The 22643-nt window shown below is 40.7% G+C and overlaps 1 protein-coding gene across 1 annotated transcript in view; it reads right to left on the bottom strand.

Annotated features, from left to right (window-relative positions):
* Met (MET proto-oncogene, receptor tyrosine kinase) overlaps nt 1–21109 on the bottom strand; it is an 83366-nt gene extending 62257 nt beyond the window's left edge. Inside the window, exons 1-2 of the mRNA XM_059257397.1 lie at nt 21065–21109; nt 16470–17686 (exon numbers count right to left, since the gene is read on the bottom strand). Coding sequence (XP_059113380.1) covers nt 16470–17672 — 1203 coding nt within the window. The 5' untranslated portion in view covers nt 17673–17686; nt 21065–21109. The remainder of the gene's footprint in view (nt 1–16469; nt 17687–21064) is intronic.
* Between the last annotated feature and the right edge of the window lie 1534 nt (nt 21110–22643).

Genomic DNA, 22643 nt, shown 5'->3' with positions numbered 1-22643 from the left:
ATATACTCACAGGATTGTGCACCACATACACATATACATGCAGGCATAAAGACACACACACACACACACACACACACACACACACACACACACACACACTCAACTTGTTGCAAACTCCCTTCCCTAGCCTCTATCTTACATCTCATCCTAGAGATAACAGGAATTAATCTACACTATAGACTTTGAAGTAATACCTTAATTAATTCAGTGGTTTTTTCTTTTTGTGTGTGTTTTCATTATCATGAGTACTTGCCAGATTTTTTTACCTGACTCAGACAAACTTTTTTTTTCTTTTTTATGAAAAGAAAATTGAAGTGCTAGAAACCTCAATAGGTTTGACTCAAAATGTTTCCCCCCAATTAACACTATGATATATGCAGCGAGTATGCAATTACCTCTAATTCAGTGTAATTAAGGATGTGATATATTTAAAATAGTGATTCTTTTAATTGATCTATAGGACAAATTTAGCTCATCTATAGCTAATTTAAATCAGTCATGTAGATAATTTTTTTTTTGAAATGTAGTCTTGTAAAATCATTCCAGCTTACTCATACCCATTCTTACATCCTTGACCATGGCAAATTAACAGAAGATTTTAATATAAACTTTATTCATAGTCGTATTTTGCCTAAGTTCTAGTACTGGCTTTGTGGGAGACTCAACTTTCAAAATGCAGTGTCCTTTCTTAGACTTTTCCACCGCTTGGCTAAACACTCAACTGTGTTAGTGTCTGCTCAGCTTTCTTCTCTAAACGCCATTCCTGTGGGGGGTGCCATGGAGCCGCTGCAGGCAGAGGCACAGGGCTCTGGACTTCAGTGTCCGGCTCTGCTTCGTGCAGAGGAAGTCTAACTCCCCACTCACTTGAACTTCTCAGTGATCAACACCAAAGCCAGGACTTCCTGTGCAGTGCAGAAGAATCAGCTCCTGGGCAGAGCAGGCTAGTCTTGAATGTCAAAAGTTGGTGTTGTCTAGACCTTGTGCTGTGCTAAGAAGAGAACTCAAGTCTGATGTTCTCAGGGCACAGCGTGAAAAGAAGACACGACCTCACTACGACTTCCACTGACTTCCCTAGACGAAGCCGTTCTGAGAGATGGCTTCACCGGCCCTGGAACCATGACAGCCCGAAGCCTAGTCTAGCAGGCCAGAGGAGAGTCTAGCAGAAGAAGCTGGCGAAAGGATATCTTTTCAGTCTGGCCAGCCACCAGCAGAGCACAAACAGGCCTCTGGTCGCCTGCTGCTGCCTCAGCACTGTGACTCACCAGGTGACCATGCCGCAGCCAGAGCCTCACTTGCTGAGCTCTGATGACCTAATTCTCCACAGGCACCGGGTTTGTACCCCTTAGGGCCAGCACGTCTCCACATCTGCCTGCTAGCTATATTTGGATAAGCCTAACTCAAACCCATCATTTTACCTCCCCATTTGGGAGGGAAGATTTTCTCTGCTTGAGTGTAGGAATTCTATAAATCATTTCACACCTCCCCCAACCTCCGCTGCTGAATATCGAACCCAAAGGTCTGCAAATGCTAAGCACATATTCCCCCACCAAGCTACACCCCCCGTCATATTTTTCATTATTTTATCAAGAAAGTTTTGTGCTTTTAATACGGTTACCTGCTCAAGACCAAGCCAGTCAAAGATTCCAGCATGGAGGGGGAGGGGCTTACAAAGGCTGCTCTTAGCTGAGTCCTTTTATTTTGAAGATGGACTAGAAGGAGATTGTGTTCATGCCTTCATGGATGACCCACACCCATGTGCATATAAAGCAGGACTAAATGGACTCAACGGTATCTGTCTGTCTGTCTGTCTGTCTCTCTATATCTATATGAAGTGGGAAGGAAGATATATGGGGAGAGGGAGTTAGAGGGTGGAAATAGGGGTTGGGTATGATAGGATGCATTATATGTACTTATGAAGTTTTCAAAGAATTTTAAATATCATAATAAATATGTTAGACTTTGAAGGTCATGGGATCCCATATTTTACTTTTCGCATACATGTGTAACTCTTTAAAAATGTAAAAATCCATTCTTAACTTGACACACGTGCCAAATGTTTTTTCAACCCATCTTCTGAAGGCGCAATGCACACAGGGAGACAAGAGACTAACACATAGAAGCACATGACTAATTACGCACCACAAAGAACTCAGCAGCCATGTAACTAAAAACACTGCCCTGGCAGCCAATGCTGTAGACTAGAGAGGAGACCAGTGTGGGCTTCAGCAGCTGCAAAACCTTGTAGCAGAGACGGATGAGGTCTTGACAGAAGTTGGACTATAGCAGGAAAAATTCTTGGAACAGATTATGTTTTATGTACATGTGTGTATGGCTGTCTATTTGCATGTGTACAAATGCTTGCATTCATACATAAATATAGATCTATTCCCGGGATTAGAACACTCAAAATTCTATAATGGTATGGGCTTTGGAATTGGAAATGTTCAAACTTTTGCATCTGTATCATTTCCTAAGGTGAACCAGATATAACACAGGCTGAGGCCATGTGGTTTTGGTTAGCAGCCTTCATATTGAGCATCAGTCTCAGCAAGGAGTGACAGTGATTCACACAATCGTTCCAAGTGTGGCAGATTTGGATGCTGTGAGGAGGTTTTTCTGTCCTTCCCTAAGAGAAACCAAATTGTCAAGCACTGATTTCATAGAGATAGTAGAAACCAGAAGAAACAAAGCCAGTGATTACACTACATTAACCAATCAAAGGGAAGCCGCTTTTCCTGAACGCAGCAAGAGCCACGGCGTCCTTGTGGGCCTAGTTGGCTCACTTTCAATAAGGAGTAACTAATGACTGTCTTAGCGGACGACCAGAAGAGGTGAGAGATGGATGAAACGAACGTGTTCAGTCATGCCCTGGAATAGTGTGGAAGCCCATGACTCTATTCTAGTCTGCGATTCATCTAAGTGTCGATAGTTCCTATCCCTCTCTTCCATCTTTCCACTAAGGAGTGAGACTCATGTCACATTTTCTCATCTGGTTTCAGACTTGAACTACTTATCAGAAATCGTAAGTGGGCCAAGTACTCAGAGTCCTGAGCCCCAACCCAATTCTCTGCTTTCAACTGGGCTAATGCAGTTCAGGACAGGGGTTCCCCTGCCTAACGTGTGCTTCATGCCTGTGAAGTGGTGCTGAGTGAGGGGAATCCTGGGCCCATAAAGGGTACTTATAAAGACATTTATTCCTCTTTTCATTTATCTGTGCATTGTTTTAAATGTGAAACTGTGACTGGTGTCTAGCAGTGAAAACCTGTGAGTTTCAAAGGCAAATATCAAGAGAGGGTACCACTGTGACTATCACTACTTGAACAATATCTGCTAGATGTCCCAAGTTCCTCCCCCCAGCAATATCACTCATTCTGGGAATGTGTCAGAAGGTCCAAAGGAGCAGTGATATCCACCCTCTGATACCTCTTAATGGATTTAACTCTCCTTTCCTGATTTCAGTTAGCTACCAAGTGCAGTCATTTCTGTATACCCACCTTCTTTATCTTTATCTGTTCATTTCCTTTCATTTTTTCCCTCTTTAAGTCATTGTGTTCCCAAAGTGGCTGGGACACACATGTGCATGGGCAGTGTCTATGAGTATAAGGAGGAAGTATCGGCTAGAAGAAATCCAAATTTCTAGTTTCTTCTCAGTGTTAATTTAAATCTTCAAAAACCACTACTCTCTAAATTAGTTATTAGAGATTTGAGGGGAAGGGTGAAAGGTAGTTTACAGGAAATGGTCTTTTTACTAAGAAACATTTAATAGCCGAATTTGAAACACGGATATGTGTTATAATTATTTGTTTGATAAGTACGTATTTTGTTCAAGCTGTTGTATTAAGTACCAGATATAAGGAGCTAGAATCCATAGTCCATATCAAGAAAATAACAGTATGAGTGGCAAATAAATCACTGTGCATGTGGTAAGAGATGTGGTTGAAATGGGTAACAAACGTCACCATAGTACTCAGAAAATTTCAGACAATAGAAGGGAGAGGGATTGGGAGGGAAGATAAGACTAGTTTCTGGGATAGAAAATGTCTAAGGTGAGAGTTAAAAAGGAATGGAGAAGAAAGGTGAGTTTGACAAAACGTTGTTGAAGGAAATCTGAGGCTGACCACGGAACAGGTCTTAGAAGGCGGGGCTAGGAGGGAGACTGACAGACCCTCTCAGCCACAACAGCAATGGTAGGCTGCGTAGAGGGCAGAGTTCAGCAACGTGCCACTTTGCACCAGCTCACAGAACCAATTGTGCAGTTTCCCTCCCAGTTTTAGTCAATGACCAAACCTGTTCCGTGGAAACTTGGCCCAGGCGCTTTGGGATACTGAAATGCCAGAGAGTGGCTAGGAGTGCAAGTCAGGCTTCTACTGTCTTCTACCAAGAGTTAGTTCTTAATTGGCATCCTAACTACACGTGAGGGAAACCAGGACCCAAGCAAGGAACTCTGTGAATATTATCCTAATGAATCCAGACTTTACTCTGTGCTACTGAGGGCCCTCGGCACGTTCCTAGGGTTGCAGCTATAAAAACATGCTGATTTCTAGAAAGATTACCACATCATTGGCACTGTGGAGACAGATTCACTAGAGATGAGGACAGATCCAGGGTGATCTAATTTTATCTTATTGGCATCATTTTTAACACACTAACAAAAAAAAACCTGATAGAAGCAATAACATTTTCTATTTCTGCTTTATGAATACATAGAAAGGGAGAAATTAAAGATTTTTAAACTATGCATTTACTAGGAATGAATCCAGATTTTATTTTGAAGACGGAATAGGAAACTGTTCATGAAGAAGGCTGAGGCAGGCCAAATGGCTCCTCGGAAATATTAAATTTCTTGATTAAATAGGTGTTGTTTGCATCCACACTAGCAGCTGGGTAGGGTGCTTAAGGAATCCTTAAGCAAGGCTGGGCTGCAGCAGGAGAATGTCAACATGGGTTAATGAATGAGAGAGGTTGTGTAAATGATTACTTAATCCCAGCGAGGGCTTTCTGAGTCACTGGGGAACGGGGTTGAGGTTGATAGACAAGAATAAGGTTAGAAGGAAACAGTGCATTAAGCAAACAATAGTTCAATTTATTTTGTGATTTGCCTGTAGCTCAGAGTATAAAAATAAATGCCTCACCAAAGCAAGAAAGGTGAAATGAAGCTATCCTGTCATCGTTATTAAAGTAATTGTTCACCCATTCACTGGAATGGAGATTTTATTATATAATCACAGACAAAATAGAAAGTTTAACTCTTTCTTAACTATTTCTTGAACCTCCAACATACAGAGCCTTAAATAAAGTTCTAGGGCATCAGATGCTTCCTAGGGCCAAAAATGCAGGGAAGACTTTAATACGAAAGCAGTATTTATTTATGAAAATGGAGGTGTTCACTTTCCAAATAGTTCCCAATCCTTCTCTTTGTGAGCTGATGTGCTTTTTTCACAGCATCTCAAGTCACCTGACAGCAATGGCCTTCACCTTGGTTAGCCCAGATCCTATGAAAATTGAGAGGTTTGTTTTTCATTTTTCAATGAGGAACTTTCTTTTTAGTAGGTGGGGAAAATTGTCACAATTTGCCATAATATGATACCACCTGTAAGGCTGGAATATGTTTAAGTTCTCTTCGTATCTGTCACCAACTTAAAACTTAAACTTTTGACTTTTAAACATCTATTACAAGTTTCATCTGCTCTCATTAAACTACCTCTTACATGTCACGTTTTTCAAATCCTGATGGATATTCCTTGCATTGGGACCGTAATAGAATTGAAATTGCATGTTATGTGCCCAACTCTATCTACCTGGAGTCACCACTTTTACAATACTTATACTTAAAACAGCCTGAGCTTAGTTGAGAGTAAGAAACAGTGCTAATTTTTTCCCACAGTGTCTCCGGATAAATCCAATGTAATTTTTTTTTCAAGGTAAAAATATTTCTAAATTCCTCTTACTAATATAGTTACTGCTTCTTGTTTACCATGATGGTGGAGCCACAAATTAGGTTCTACTTAATAAATTATCAGATGTATTCCATCCCTCTGTAAACTCTCCATAATAATTCAAGTTGCTAATTACCAGGATTACCTAATGTGACCCAAGGTTCACCTCTATTATTCCACTTTAGGACATTTCCAGGGACTCAGAGTGTCTCATATTGTTGAAAATATGAAGAAAATAGTTTCACTTTCCTATTATCATTTTCCAAACTGTGTACATTTCTTCCATCCATTGCTCTTATAAACAGTCTATTCCACTCAAGACTCTGGTCACTTTACTGGAAAACAGATAGTCCTCTGCCTGTAATTACAGGCTGCAGGAAGGGGCAAGCCAGTGACCTCCCTGACTTGTAGGCACAGGACCAAGCTCCGAAGATTAAACGCCTCCTATTCTCTTGGCAAAGGCCGCTTCTTTGTTGGTCAAACAAAAGTGAACAAACAAGCATAGAAAAAGGTGAGCGTTCCTTTGGATCCCGCAGACACATTTTCACACCTGCGCTTCAAACCTTCGCGGCTTGTGCAGACAATGAAAACAGCACTGTTTACAATGTATTCATTAAAAAAAACCCAACTTGCTCAAGAGCGTATACTCCCGTGATTCACATGGTCTTTCTTTACAGTTTAAATACATAGATCTATTTTGGAGACTTCTAAGATCAAATCAACACTGCCTGTTGTCTATAATGTACGATGGAGACGCTTGGTGGTAAAGCATGGCGAAAGCCTCCCTTCTGAGACCTTACCTCACTTAGATACCTGCACGATTAGATACGTATCAGCAGATGAAGGTGGCTGATGTGACAGAAAGGCTTATTGTGCGTGCAGCGAAGATGAAGGAATTGGCAACACAAAGATGGCCCTGGTTGAAGAGCACACACTGGGGCATTCAGCAGGTGCTCATGGGATGGGCATGAGTCCTGGGAGGACATTCAGGAGGGGCTCATGAGATGGGCATGAGTCCTGGGAGGACATTCAGGAGGAGCTCATGAGATGGGCATGAGTCCTGGGAGGACATTCAGGAGGTGCGCATGAGATGGGCATGAGTTCTGGGAGCACTTGGCTCACACTTGGCCTCTCAGCCACATGATCCTCATGAGCAGGAAACACACTAAAAAGGGATGTAATTGTGGAGGGTACACTAGGCAGATCCAGAAGGACAATGTGACTTGGGCCACCTCAGCATCACATTCCCTCAGATTCTATTAATGTTTAGAAGGCCGAAGACTTCCAAAGGACTCATTTCTGTGTTCTCCGAGTTGCATGATTCTTCGTCACGGGACTCATGAGTAATGGGAGAACTCTTTTCATGTGCAGAAGAAATGTCTCCACGAATACTGAGTGTTGACACAAGAGAGGCAGGGAGCCAAGGAGGAAATAATGCAGCCCAGTAGAAAACGTATCGATTCCCAAAGAAGCTGATGGGCGCTAGGCTATGAGAGGCAGGGAGTGAGCACAGCTGAAACCACATCTCCAGCTTCCAGCCATGCACACATTACCTCCTCCATACTAAGCTTTACTAAAACACATCAACAATTTTGTATAACAGAATATATTTTATAAAGTTAAACTCTCAGCAACAGGGCACTACACCTTCTGATATTTTTGTTAAGTGCAAAATAATGTGCTTTCACGACCACTTTAAAAAGTTAAAGTTAAATGGAGCAGTTTATGCTTCACCCAGAAGGCTATGAAATAGATCATGTTTATTAACATATTAGATACTTGGCATATGTTTGCCCCAAACTAAATATATTAAAGATATAATGCTTTTTCTACAGTTTCAAGTTTCATGTAAAAGTTAACTGTTATCACTCCAGACAAGCCTTTTAAGATTAAACCATCAAACTTAGATGTTGCCTGTCATTTCTATTCACAGATTATGTCATATTTCATCAATTCGAGGACATCCTGTCTACTTGCGTGACTTGGTCATTTTCTGTCATCTCCACGAATCCATTGCTGCATAGAGGTGAGTGTCATATACAGCTGGTTCCTCACTGCCGCACATCAGAGCTGGCATCAATAAGTAACTACTGGGCATCCTATTGAAGCCTGGTTGCACAATAAATCCTTTCCCTCTGACTCTTGCTGAAAACAGTGTTCACAAGTATCTGCTCACTTTGTGCCCTAAATAAAACAGCTAGGCTCCCTGGCACTTAGCTTAAACTAATAAGACGAAAGAACAAGCTCGCAACGTAATTAGCTGAAAATAAATGGAAAATATTGCACATTGTATTGTCAAGATGATTTTTAGAGACATTCATTTTTGCTATTGACTGCCACCGCATTAGTGCTTCTAACCTGTTTAGTGCATTAGCACTAAACACTATTGATTCCCTCAGAGCCGGTGGGCCAGTTCAGTCCCGCTTTGTCCCCAAATCCTGAGTGCCCCTTCACTTTCGCTGCTAGCAGGCTGCCTGTGAGATGCTGATTGTTAATCAGATATTTTAAATGCAAACTATCTGTGGGCAATTTAGCATTCAAATGTACACTTTCCTGGTCTGCAGACCTACATTCTAGGCCTTCATGAATCATCTACGTATTCTGTGAGGACAATACAACAAACTGAATTTCCATAAAGCAGCTCTACAACCTAATGCCTTCCAAACCCAAACTGACCTCAACTCACCCCTTCTACCTAGAGTGCAATCTGAAGTGTCATCTACCATTTCATGTTCTCTGACTGATGAACATTTTGACAATATACCCAAATAAGATAGATGAAGTACAGCAATACATCTTTTTGTTTTATAATTATATGATTTATAAACCATCTTTTCCCCCATGTGAACGTGGAGAATGGCTAAAACAAACCTTTATTCTATGTTAGCATGTACTAGTTAGACATTTCCCTTTCCTGTTCCTTCTGAAAGACGGGCAAAGTCCCCAAGTGTCTGTGTACACACACTTCGTTTGCTCCGGCATTAGCCTAGGTCCCAGGTTAAGTGTAGTAAATTGTTTCCCCAAGGTAGAGCCTGGCTTTTAGAATAGGAAGTCAATATTGCTCAGCTGGTGATTCATATGCAAATGAACCAAATGAACCCTCCTGGAACATTTTAGTTTGAAAAAATAAATAATTAGCAGACTGGAATGCATCTAGGATCCTAGAATCACTTACCATATGCATGCTTAAAAAAAAAAAAAAAAAAAAAAAAAAAAAAGCTAAGGGAGTTTTATGACATCAAGAGTAGCCAAGCTTTTGGTTTCATTGCCCTGATACTTTGGAGCCCTCCATGGGCTCTGGGGATGTGACTTACAGCACATACCTGGGCACTTGGTCATTCTGTGTCCACTAATCAGTATTTGTGCCAATGTACAGATAAGTACCAGCAGAAATTCCTGGTGAGTCCTCTCTAAATTCTGGCAGATCCTTGTTTTTCTTGTTTGAAAGAGGAGATAAGAATACAGGGAGGGCTGGCCACTGATAAGACAGAAGTCTGGAGGAAGGGTGCAAAACCCAAAATTTGAAATATTATAGTAAGTTAAAAAAATCTGTTATTACTCAATAGGTTATCATCCTCATCAACATGCGGGGTTCTGCATGCTTCCAGTAATCTCTAACTGTGGAATGTGGGAATGGAAACATCACATCTTGATGGTGCCTTGGCTTCAGAATTTTACCTTTTTCACAAGTCGCCTTTAAAATCCATTTCTTTTCCTGTTAGATTTATTTTCCAATACAGCAATACAGCAATTTCCCCAAATGAATCACCATGTAGGGATCAGCAACTTAACACAGTCATGCCCTGTTTTAAAAGACACCAGGGACAGGAAGCACTCTTAAAATGCAGGGGAGCATGGTTAACCTCAGCTACCCCACATGTGGCAGACACTGTTACTCACATCCTGAGTCAGTACCATCCACAGGTAAAGGCTACCTGTCTTGCTGGCCAGAGTTCCAACTTGAACTGTGTCCTTTTGCTTTTGGTTTATGAAAGCTTATGCTGTGACATTTTTAAGTCTTTTCTGGGATGGGCTTGGGAACAGATATGTGATGTTTAAGGGGGTTAGCAGGGAGATTCGGAAAAGGTAAGAGGCACTAATGGCTCATTTGCTTCTTTTAAAAAACACCCCCAGGGTGTGCGCGATGAACTCAGAGAATATTATGAAATTCTGGAAAGAAATTAATTTTAAGTTTCTCTTAAAAAAATGCACTGTGTCATTTTGTATGCAATGGATAGGAGGGAGAATTCAAATAAGTCAGGAAGCAGCAGCTTGCTGAGTCTGGAAGAGAATAGAGCCAAGAGCTACGGAAAAGAATCAAGTGAAAAATTAGTACAGTTTTAGTTCAACTTTTTTTTTTTTTTAAGGTAAAGTACATTGAATCCTTGCCCCTCAAGGATTTTCTTTCTTAAAAGATTTGTTTTGGTAGCAATTACATTCGATGTACAGCCAAGATATTTAATGTTTAAGTTTGGAGCACTGTCTAATATCAAGAATGAAGAATCCTCAGTAACAGTACATATAGGGTAACATTCCCTCATTCCTGAGCACAGGAAGTAAAAAAAAAACAACAACTTCATAATCTGACTTTACATTTTTCAACCCTAATACAAAATGCATTCTCTTGAGAGCACCACACAGTCTAAATGAGCCATGGCAAGCCAATCAGATGACATGGATGTTATTTCTAATGCTGACTCCACATTTACAATTTGAATAGTGTGGGAGATTATAGATACACGGCCTATAGAGAGTTATAAATCTCTGTTTATTTTATTAAATATTACAAGACATGCCCTGAGGAGGATGGATCAATAATGGATCTTGTGGTTTCCTGATGGAATGCTGCAATTATTTTCTTCCATTACAACTTAAATGTAACTCAATTTTACCCATCTATCATCTTTATGATAGTGATAAGAAACATCACTGAATGTTTGTTTTTCTGCCCATGCCTAATTCCTTGTTTGCATCTTTGGATTTTTGTTCTTATTGAAAGCTGTTGTAATTACTTTCCTTTCCCCCTCTGACCGCTTGCTGTGGTGGCCCTTTAACTCTGGCACTCAAGAACGGAGATGGAAAATTACTACCTTTAGTTTCCTTTATTTTGGGAAGCAGTTGGCTACTCTTTGGAGTACAAGTGATATTTGAGAAACAAGGAAGCTCAATAAAAACAACCTACGGGGTTGACTTCTTCTGGAGCTGTATTGTCTCATTCTTTCTTTTTTTTTCTTTTTTTTTTTTTTTTTTTTTTTTTGTTTTTTTTTGTTTTTCGAGACAGGGTTTCTCTGTGTAGCTTTGCGCCTTTCCTGGGACTCACTTGGTAGTCCAGGCTGGCCTCGAACTCACAGAGATCCGCCTGGCTCTGCCTCCCGAGTGCTGGGATTAAAGGCGTGCGCCACCACCGCCCGGCTTGTCTCATTCTTAATGCAAAGCTTGACTTCAAGTGCATATGCAGGATATTCTGCTGTGCCAAGGCCAGTTTAAAGTTTAAGTCAGAGCACGAAGAAGATTTTCTTGAGTGTAATGCAACTGGATCCAGTTGCAGTCTCCCCCAGTGTCATTTGCTTAGATATTAACTAATTAAGCTGTATGGACTTTGGTCTCTCATAACATATAGCGAGGAAAGTGAAGACTCTCATGAGAAACAGAACCACAATAAGCCTTTTTAAAAGGAAACAAACTGATCATTTGAATTTGGCTCTCTTTATCTAAGTATTTTATGGTAATATCTGTCTTTTAATAAGTCAGGACTGTTGAGTATTACTGTATTTGTCCATATGATAGGTTCTACATGAGGCCAGACTGCCTAGAGAATGTAAATAATGTTCTCAAGTTCACCAGGTAGAAACAGTGGGGTCAAGGCCTTAACCTAGATCTTGGACCTATGCTGTGGGATGTTCTGTATGCTGTGAATGTGTTGCTCTGATTGGTTGATAAATAAAAACCTGATTGGCCAGTAGCCAGGCAGGAAGTATAGGCGGGATAAATGGACAAGAAGAACTCTGGGAAGAAGAAGGCTGAGTCAGGAGATGCCAGCCCACCGTCCAGGGAGCAGCATGTAATGGCACACAGGTAGAACCACGGAACACATGGCTGCATATAGATGAACAGAAATGGGCTGAGTTTAAATGTAAGAGCTAGTCAGTAGTTAGCCTGAGCTAATGGCCGATCAGTTTTAATTAATATAAGCTTCTGAGTGATTATTTTATTACAGACCTAAGGCTCCCTTCCTTCATTAGGCTATACTGTTTCCCAAGGAGCTATTTTTATAGTCACCTTATTGTGCCAGGTGGATCAAAGAATCATTGCACGTTCTGTGAACACCTGCAAAGTAAGTTATGCTACTTGCATGTTGCAGGTGAAACCCAGCTCGCAAGAAGTTAAGCAGCAGGGTGGAAGTCACACAAGTGTTCTGTAGACCAGGCCTTTTGCTCCAGAGTGCCTGGTACCAAGCATCACTTTTTGCCTGCAGTTGATTCATACTCATTATTAAGATGACCAAGATGTCACTGAATATATCAACCACATTTAGGACAGGACCCCATGCCCAGGAGTAGTTGGCCAATACAAAACAGACTCTATATTATATTTATTTGTTTATCTATTATTTATTTGTGTGTGTGTGTGTGTGTGTGTGTGACTTTTGTCTTGTTCTAGTATATTTTATCTATTGTTTTTCAATTTTATTTTTTGTTTCCCAATTTTGTTTTTCTTGAGGAAGAGAAAGCTGGGGCAGAGAACGTGAGGTTAGGTGAGTAGGAAGTGGGAAGGATCTGGAAGGAGTTGGGGGAGGGAAAATAATATGATCAAAATATATTGTATGAAAACAATTTTAATAAAAAAACTAAAAAAATGATGACCAAGATGTTGGGGAAATATTTACTACAAGTTTACTTTTTCAAATGTTTACATAGTAGAGTGCAGCTTTGGTAATGGGACCAAAGAAAAGAGTGCAATGCATTAACACTACCTTATATAAAGAACCTTGCCTATCTCAACAGGCATCAGAAACCTTTTCTAAAATGTAGTATTTCAAGTCTCCAAGTAAAATACATAGTCTATCTACAGAATAAGATTGCTGATGATTTGGGGATTTTAGATAGTTCTCCTATTCAACACTGATTTGCATTTGCAGTAATTGTCTCAGTGTGTCCATAAACTATTTTTTTCCTGGACTTTCAAGTTAATAAGTTCCTTATGTATGATTGGTGGAGAGTCTAGTAATTTGAAGCGGATTAAGGATTTATAATGCTGTTTATCTCCAAATAGAAGGAAGAGGGTTTTTTTTTTTTCCTCCTAAAGTTAGGTCATTACAAAGTTTCCATATTATAAGGGCATTTTCTCTATGATTTTATTTTGCTCAATAATACCTAACGTAATATGCATTAGCATAAAACAACTTGAGTCCATACTGAATTGAGATGTTTATAAAGGTTCACTAATGAATGGGTAAAAAAACAGCAGGAGAGATATTTTAAATGAATTTGAAATTATTGTGGATATGCAAACTAATAGAATTCATAGTTAGATGTCACTGTAAATAAACCCTTTAAGAGCCACAATCAAACTCAACAGAAAAAAAAATGTGTGCATTGTGAAAATCAAGACTATATTCTTAGCCCTGGCTGTCTTGGAACTCATGCTGTAGACCAGGCCAGCCTGGAACTCAGATATTTGTCTGCCTCTGCCTCTGGAGTGCTGGGATTAAAGGCGTGCACCACCACAGTCTGGCCTAAGATTATATTCTTATAGAAGATCTATTATAACAAACAACACTAGTATTCCACGGATGGGCACCTGCACCTTACTATAAGCTCCCAGAAACTGAATTATATGTAGAGACAAGCTCTGAAGCACAAATAAGGCATGGGTGAAAATGATGTGCCCTCAGAATTTTCAGATGACTCAGAGGGGCTTTCCTGTTGCAGATGTGAGAAGATGCCGGTAAAGACCGTGCGACTAGATACAATCATGAAATGTGAGGAGAAAGAAAGCAACAGAGCTTGATCATCAATAAGGCCTGAAACATCCGCTGTATCCCTGAACAGAAGGTGGTCCTTCCTGATACCTAGTGCTTGATCCTCCAGTAGAAATACATTTTATATATGGAGGGGAGTTGGGAGGGCAAAAAGCCTCTCTGACGGACCTTATCACACACACTGAGGACTGCACAGGAGCCTAGGTAGATAGGTACCACCACAGCATCCTTCAGCTCGTCCAAAGAACACCCAAGTCTGTCCATACATGTATTAGAGCTATTAATAGCAAAACTACCCAATGTGTGCCTAGTCTTGAAACTTCATGCTAAAAACAAAGACTTGATTCCAAGACATCATTAAAAGAGTCACCTAATATCTGGCCAAGTTAATCAGCCAAGACAACACAGTCATCTTATTTCTTAGAGCCTTCCTAACTGCTCAAGCCCTGTAAACCATTTTCTTCATGCTGCCATCATTGTAGGGCAAGGCTGGGAAATGACTCTATGCTGATGACCGGAACACTTTCTGTGGGCCAGGTATGTGAAAACAGAGCATGTGTAGTCTCGGTTTCAGAAGAATTTAAGCCATTAGTAAGCAGAGAAGATAAACCGGCAAATAAAGAATGAAGCTTCTCAGGTATTTGTCTTTATGGAATTTGGCCAGTGCGAAACTTGGCTTCCCTTGCAAGGAGACTGTTGGCAAGTTACATCTTGTTTCCCACAAGAATTTTTGAGATGGGAGTGATAATGGTTTCAGGTGTGGCTTTGGGGGCATTTTTCCTGCGTGATAAAACTAGGCTGCATTTGATTGGATAATCTTGCCTCTTTCTTCCCCCTGGAACACTAAAAACGTCAAAGCGGGTAAGACACAGTTCAGAAGGTTTTGAGTCTTTCTAAAATGGGTAAGAACATTTATAACTGGGAGGCTGAAATGTACAAAATAAAACATCGAGATAAGATGCCAGCATGCTCCTGCAAAGTCAACTGTCTTTTTAACTTTCCAACAGGACGAAGTGCAAGCATCAGGGTCCTGTGCCCTGGAAGCCTGAAGGAACTCCCCAAAGGCTCTTTAAACCTATGTTGCTCAGCAAGCTTGCTGGATGCAGGGAACATGTTTTCTCTAAGATGCTCTGAGTATCACACTTGCATTTTTGAATCCCAGGTTTCAGAAAGCCCTCCAGTTGTCTTCCATCATTTTATAGTATTGATAGTATTTTTTATTGAAGAAAAGGGCGGCCTGATGAAGGATTCCGTTGTGTCTTACAGAGTTCACAATGTATATTAAACACGTGAGGGGGCAAGACATCTTAGTTGGGACTGGCACGTGCGTGTTATGCGTATGTATATTAAACATGCAAGGGGGTAATATGTCTTAGCTGAGACTGGCATGTGCATGTTATGTGTTTTATCAGACTTTGGAGGGAAAAGGAGGGACATTTTGTCTTTGTTTTAGCAAAGGATGTATTTTCTGAGTTCTATAAAACAGGTAAGTAATTTTCCAAATAGGGGAGTATCCCAGGCATCCCATCAAGAGCCACCCAGGTGTTCTTGAATGCATATACCCTGGGTACACTGCAGTAGAACTATATACTTTCTCTTATCAAGTACATATTGAATGTTCTTCCTAGTTGTAGTCATAACCTGTATTTCTTAGAGTGAAAACTGCTCAGACAAGACACACATTTCCAAAGTCCAAATGTCGTTAGACAGGATTCAAAGTGACACTATCTCTTCAGTTACGGTCACTGAGGGTCAAGGTGTTAGGTGGTACTATGTTATATGTGCAAATCTAGGCTCAATGGACTCCTTAGGTTGGTGTTCTTCCTCTGTCACTAAAGGATCAAATGACTAGCAGAAAAAAATTCTCTACTTACAGATGGCAAGTTCTGCTTTATTTAAATAAAAACACCAACAATTTTCCTATGCTTTCCTGTGAAAACATCATTTTTAGTGATCATCAATCCAAAACAAAAAGTGTTGTGCAGGAAAGCAAATCTGTGTTAAAATTATTTTCTCTTTTAGTTATAGTGTGTGTGTGTGTGTGTGTGTGTGTGTGTGTGTGTGTGTGCACATGCTCATGGGTGCAAAAATTTTTTGTGTGGGCACATGGAGGCCAGAAGTAAGCCTTGAGTGTCACTCCTTGGTACCTGTGTGTTTTTATTTATTTATTGGAGACAAGGTCTTTCTCATTGGCCTGGAGAATGCCAATTAGGCGAAACTGGCTGATCGGTGTGCCCAAGGCATTTCTGTTATCAGTGCTGGGGTTACAAGCATGTACCACGACACCTGTTTTCTTCACATGGTTCTTGGAATGGAATTCAACACCCCATGCTTACACAATAAACAGCTACCTCCCCAGCCCCACATAAATTTCATAAGATACTATTTTAATCATTAATGAAGATCAATTTCCTAATTTTCTTACAAAGAATTTGTAAATATTTTGAATACAAATCATTTACTAAGCACAGAAAAGCCTGGATATCCTTTCTTTAGACTGGTGTCTATTCTGCTTACTATCTAATCTTAAGTAGGAAGCCTATATGACTTACCCTATTGAAACAGTGCTCATGGTTGGGTCCATAAAAATGCTGGAGACATCTCACATTGTTTTTGTTGACAATCTTGTTGAAGAACTCATTGACATATTTGATGGGGAACGCACAAACTGCCGATCGATTCGTGGGTTCAGCGGAATCTGGCTTGCTTTGTGCAAAGACGCCATAGAGAATGTCATCATTTGGGCTGGCTCCTATTTGCTTAGCAAGATTGGCCCCAGGCTTACTGACATATGCAGCTTGGAGGATATTAAACACTTCCTCCCTTGTGGATCTCTTTCTCCTTTTTTCTGTGAGAATACACTCCAGAGGCATTTCCATGTAGGAGTGCAACCCAGAATCTACAGAACAGAACCTGATTATTCTTGTGTGAAAAGTTTGAGCATCTAGGGTTTCCTTTTGGACAGTCAGAAAGTAAATAAAATGGTTGCTTTCGAAGGCATGTATGTACTTTATGGGGTAGGAATCTTGGAATTCAGGTAAGACGTCAATATAGGACTGGTCCGTCAAAAACTTAAAACCATCTAGGGTTTCCTTCAGCCGTCTCACTGATATCGAATGCAATGAATGATCAGGAAAGTAGGTAGAATTTATCGTATTTCCCACAAAGAAATTGATGAACCGGTCCTTTTCAGACAGGAGGACTTTGGATCCCAGGGCACTCACTACACAGTCAGGACACTGGCCGGACTCTTCATCCACATGTGGGGAGAACATGCAGTGAACCTCGTACTGTATGTCAGCAGTATTATCAGGTGGAAGGACATGCCGCTGGCAGGTCCCTCTGTTGACGCTGCCACAGCTAATGAGTTGATCATCGTAGTACGTATCAACAAGCAGAGCCATGTTGATGTTGTCTTTCCAAACGCCTCCTGATGAATTGGCTTTGCTGCTGCAGTTCTGACATGGAGAACAATCTGGGTGTTCCAACACCGGTCCAGTCTTGTACTCAGACACCTTCTGAAGGTCTTTGTCATTTAAAACATAAATGTAGTTTGTGGCTCCAAGGTAAATATGATGCCCATGAAGAACGACGTTCTGGATGGGGGTTTCTGAGGTGAAGTTGGGTAGCTGATACTTCATGTTCATGTTCATCTCGGACTTCACGAGGGCCTCCTTGCACTCCCCATGGCTTCTCTGCACCAAGGTCAACAGCAGCACCAGAATGCCAGGTGACAGCACGGTGGGAGCCTTCATTGTGAGAAGTTGATCTGCCAAGATACATTCAGGCAAGAGCTCTTTAGTCGTCATTAGAAACCAAGAAGAAAAATGGAAGGCCTCCTCCAGCTTCGCTGGCAGAAATAACATTTCCTAATTGGAATTTTTACATAGAATGGAAACAAAAACTGCTAGCTAGCTTCACATAAAGATGCATTGTAGGGCTGGACATGACTCCACATAGTTTAATTTTAGAAGTCAAGCCACGAACGAGTAATTTTCAAGGACCATTATGTGATGCAAACAATGTTCTGTGTTGAGGCCCAATGCAGTAACTGAGAGACATTCAGCAGCTAGATAAGAAACATAGCACATTCTTTCTTAGCCCCTTGCTGGTGGCTTAATGTGGTTTCATATCTGTGGCTAATGACTAGGTTGATACTTAAACTTTCTTGGTTAGTCAAGTAAAGGAACTGTGGTTCAGATTCATTTATTCTAGAAATCACAGCAGGCATTGTTTCCTTGGGAGCATGTAGAATTACGAGGCTAAATTTAGCTTCCTTTTGGAAGAAAACAATCATAAATCCTAGATGCGCGCGCGATCACATGCTGTTTATAGGATTTTGTGTGCAAGGAAAAGGTATGGCTATAATTTGGCTATAGTTAACCTATTGTTTCACACAGACAAATGCTTAATGCAAGATCACTAGGACTTCGGAAAAACAGCAGGCTGAAATGTGTAAAGTAAAATTTAATCTTCAGAACTAAAGTTTTAGAGCTTTTACTCAGGAAAAAAAAACAACATATTGTTCATTATCAAGTCAAAAAGCTCTTTAGTACAAAGAACATTATTTTAGCATTCTGTGGTATACACACGGACCAATGTTTCTCCCAGGAAGCGTGAATGGCTTGTTATTCAGTTTTTTAAAGTATAAGGGGCACAGGTTAAAGTCATGCGAATTCTACAGATAATAGCTATGTGCAGTGGTAGGGTATTGTTTTGCAAAAGAGAGACTTAGAATGAAGCAAACTAAATACCTATCACTGTGTTTTCTGTCAGGGTTGAAGGATGCTTAAAACCACATTTGGCTTTACAGTGGTGGTAAAGTCTAACTTTGGATCCATGAAACCACACCCAAAGTCACCAAGCAACTAATATGTGCATGGCTCTGTGCTTACACTACAGAAAATGGAAACTGGGCCGTAGTTCCTGCCTTTCAGTGAACCTAAAAACGGTTAGTAAGTAACACACGGACACTGATGGCTATACCTTCCGTCATTACAACACCCCATATGGTACAGCTCCAAAACTACCAGTATCAGGAAAGGGAGAGACAGCTTCTGTATGGGATCACGGTATGTGAAATAGGCACACGTTCATTATTATGTTGTTAGGTCCAGAAGGAGGACAGCATCTGTCTGACTCATTACTGTAATCCAAGAATTGGGTGCTGAGGAGCCTGGAACACAGCTGGAATTAAGCAAATAAATACAGAAGCTGTGTGTGAAGGAAAACATAAGCAGTACGTTCAAAAACAAGAACTTGAGTCCATACTTTTTGATTTTGGGTCTATTAAATTTCTAAAATTGGGAGCTTTAAAGAAATGGTTGACCAGCAACTATGATGGCCTTCAATGAAGTGAAGGAAGGCCAGAAGCAAGATGGTAGCCCCAAGAACAGAAAGAGGGAGTGAGAGGCACAGTTCAGTAAGATTTGACATCTGGCTGGACAGAATAAAGGGGAGGTAAAGACGACTGGAGTCGTCTGGGCAGATGGAGAAGAAGATCCAACAGCATGGCGGGAGCAACAGGAAGTTGGCTAGAAGATGCGGTTTTTCAGCATGCTGAGTTTAATTAAGTGATGGGAACCGAGGAAGGTTCTACAATAGGAACGGCTGGAAGGGTTCACATCACTTATAGGGAAGCAGGTGCTTGGATTATGTGACAAATGAAATTCTGAGCAGATGAACATCTATGCCAAGGAACAGAGTAAATAATGAAAGGCTTCTGAGGAAAGCTGCCCTTATGGATGAGAGGCATGACTGGTCCAGGTGAGACACATCTGCTTTAAGTGACACAGTAGGGAGTGGAATCAGGAAGGAATGCAAATTCAAAACTCAGGGTACTTGGTACTTCATTTAGAATAGCAGAAATAAACTGCACATATATGCATAGAAGTGAGAGTTAAAACCTAGGCCGGTATGCTTGTGGTGGGACTGGAAGAAAAAGAGGTGGCCAATGAATTAAATCTGAGAGAATACCTGCATTAAAAGAACTAAGCAACGAGTCAAGAAGCCATCGAGACATCAAGAGCCAGCACTGCTTCAGTGCTAGAGAAGCCACGCAAGGGTCTCCAGAAGAACTTAGTCCACATGGGAGAGAACGATTTGTTGACCTTCAAAAGAGTGATTTCAATAGATTTAACAGTAGTCTTCAATACTGTTAAGGTGAAAGGGAATGTGTGTTTTGAGGAAGTAGAATGTTCATCCAAGTGAGAACAAGCCAAAGGTACCAGCGGTTGCTTGGAGTTCGTTGTCAAATTAAAAGGGTGTATGCTCATTTGCAAGACTTTCTCTTTTACTAACACTGATTTGTACCTACAAAGACACAGTGCTCTCCTCTGGAAAGCTCATAGTTCATTAGTCGAGGCAACAAGTTAACAGAGAGCTGTGTGAGTAGAAAGGAAACCAGACCGCAAATGGGGCTAGAATTCAGTCCTCAAGGAGGACAGTGAACGAAGATTCCTCACAGACACACTAGTTTTGTATGAAGCAGAGAAGCAGTGGAGAGCACATGGCGTGGGCAGGACAGTGGCAAGTACTAGAGTCTGAGAAGTGGGTGATGGGCACAAGTGAGAGACAAAGCTGATGATGCAATATTCCAAACAGGTATTTCTAAGATTCCTGGAACAGAAGAGAGGTCATGTTCTTTGACACAGCCAGAGTGGAGAAGTCACATGACAGTACAGGAACAGCGAGAGGTTCAGAACATGATACCTCTACATTCTAAAAGTAAATCAGAGTGCACAGACATGTGTTTCAAGTCCTGGATAGAGAGGAGGAACTAGGGACTTCAGCTGGATGAAGAGGTTCAAAATAACTAAAGTAGAGCCTGCAAACTGAGATCAGTAAGAAATTAATGGAAGGGTCCCTTTGAGCCCCGGGGCTTCTTTAAGGTAAGATACGATCAACATTCTGTGGCCTCTGCTTTACACTCATGAGAAAAACCTGACACAGACAGTTGAGGACACAGTAGTCTTCAGGGTCCACATGAAGGGATCTGGCTGAGGATATAGACTTTGGGGTGATGTACAGCAAAGCTAGAAAATCACTGTTGTGCCGGAGAGCAAAGGGAAGTTTCAATAAGAAATTGCTGAAAGAGGTACAAGCCATATAATAATAAGAACAACAATAACATGCATTGTGTGCTTACCACATGCTGGGCATTCTGCTAAACCGTCTGATTTCTCTCCACAAACATCCTGTGAAGAAGGAAGTATGGTTAGCATCCTCTTCTGGACAAGCATGCTTGTCAGGAGTCAGCCAGTGTGACTTTAGTTCCCCGCCTAACAGACAGCAGCCCACCCTGAGATGCTTCATTACTGAAGCAGCTTCTTACACAGAGAGTCATAGCAGAGCAGATGTTTCACCATCACATTTCCGACCCCAGCTCTTCCCTGTCTAGTCATGTGACTTAAGGCCATCCATCTACCTCTGTGCCCACAGTGTGATACTCTCATGTGATTGTTCCTAAGTATCAAAAAGAGGGGCTGTTTTGAAGACATATGACCTTTCTAGAGTACATATAAAGACCGGGAATTGAACTTGCTTTTTTAATGTATAATTCTCATTGTTTTGAAATATACTAGACCATATTTGGTGCCAAGTAGAGAAACAAGAAGAAATGAGAAGGAAGGATTAGGGATAAATTGTCTTATCAGTCCAGAGTATATTATATGAAAAATTAAATATTTTCTCAACATGACATATATCAGTATATCCTCCAAGATTGAGAGCACTATTTTTGTATATTCTCCAAAAAATACGATATGAGTGAAATAAGTGAATACATTTTTCCAAAAGGAAGACCAAACAACATTATAATTCATTTGCCTCCAAGTTGATGCCCATTAAAAAACAGTACTGAGTGTGCATGGCTTATAGTTTTTCTCTTGTGAAAGAAACTTCAAAATGATTTTTATTTTATTTTTACAATCTGAGGGATTACATAATGTTTTAGAATAAGAATAATGTTCTAAGGTTGATATATATGACACTCACTATACTAAGGCTGAACTAGCTAGAATTCAGCAAATGTGCAAACAAGCTTTTTGTTGTCTCACTTGATGGGACAGCAAAGCAAAAGAAAACCAGAAGAGAAGAAGGATGTAATTAATCATTTAATACACACCATTTTCTTAACCATTCCAGCTCATTAAGACTAGGCTCTGTTTACAAAGGTGTGTGTTGGTGAGACCAGAGTACCAAGTGCAGACTCTGGTGCCAGGTGCACAACTACATACTCTGGTCAGGTGCATTATGGGACTCACCTCCTTTGTGAAGACGGCTCTGTAATTTCAATGATAAATGCATGTTAGTGCAGTGCCTGGCCTGTGGTAGGTCAACGAATGTTCTCTATTACCGCTGTTTATTCAAAATCTCAGAAAACACAGATGGGCATCTATAATGTGCCAGATACCAAGAAGAAGGCTGAAGATTCAAAGATGACTAAATTACTTTCCAACTGTCAGTGAGAACAGAAACTAGTAGGAAAGACAGACAACCACACAACAGTTTAAACTCAAGGCAAGAAGTTCAAAGAAGGGAAATATAGCCTGGTGATGGAGTTACATGGCCTTGACAATCAATTATGGTCCTTTCCTCATTACGCATTCATAATTGTGAGAAGCAGAACCTAGCTTCAGTTGTGGCACTGAAGCTAAGTTATGTGACCCCAAACAAGTCACTCAATTTCTTTGGCTTCATCAACTTTCTAGTTTGTAAAGTGAGTT

Source organism: Peromyscus eremicus, chromosome 3 (genome assembly GCF_949786415.1).
Source record: "Peromyscus eremicus chromosome 3, PerEre_H2_v1, whole genome shotgun sequence".
Classification (NCBI taxonomy): Eukaryota; Metazoa; Chordata; class Mammalia; order Rodentia; family Cricetidae; genus Peromyscus; species Peromyscus eremicus.
The sequence above is the reverse complement of the archived record's forward strand: the minus strand, read 5'-3'. Positions and strand labels throughout refer to the sequence as shown.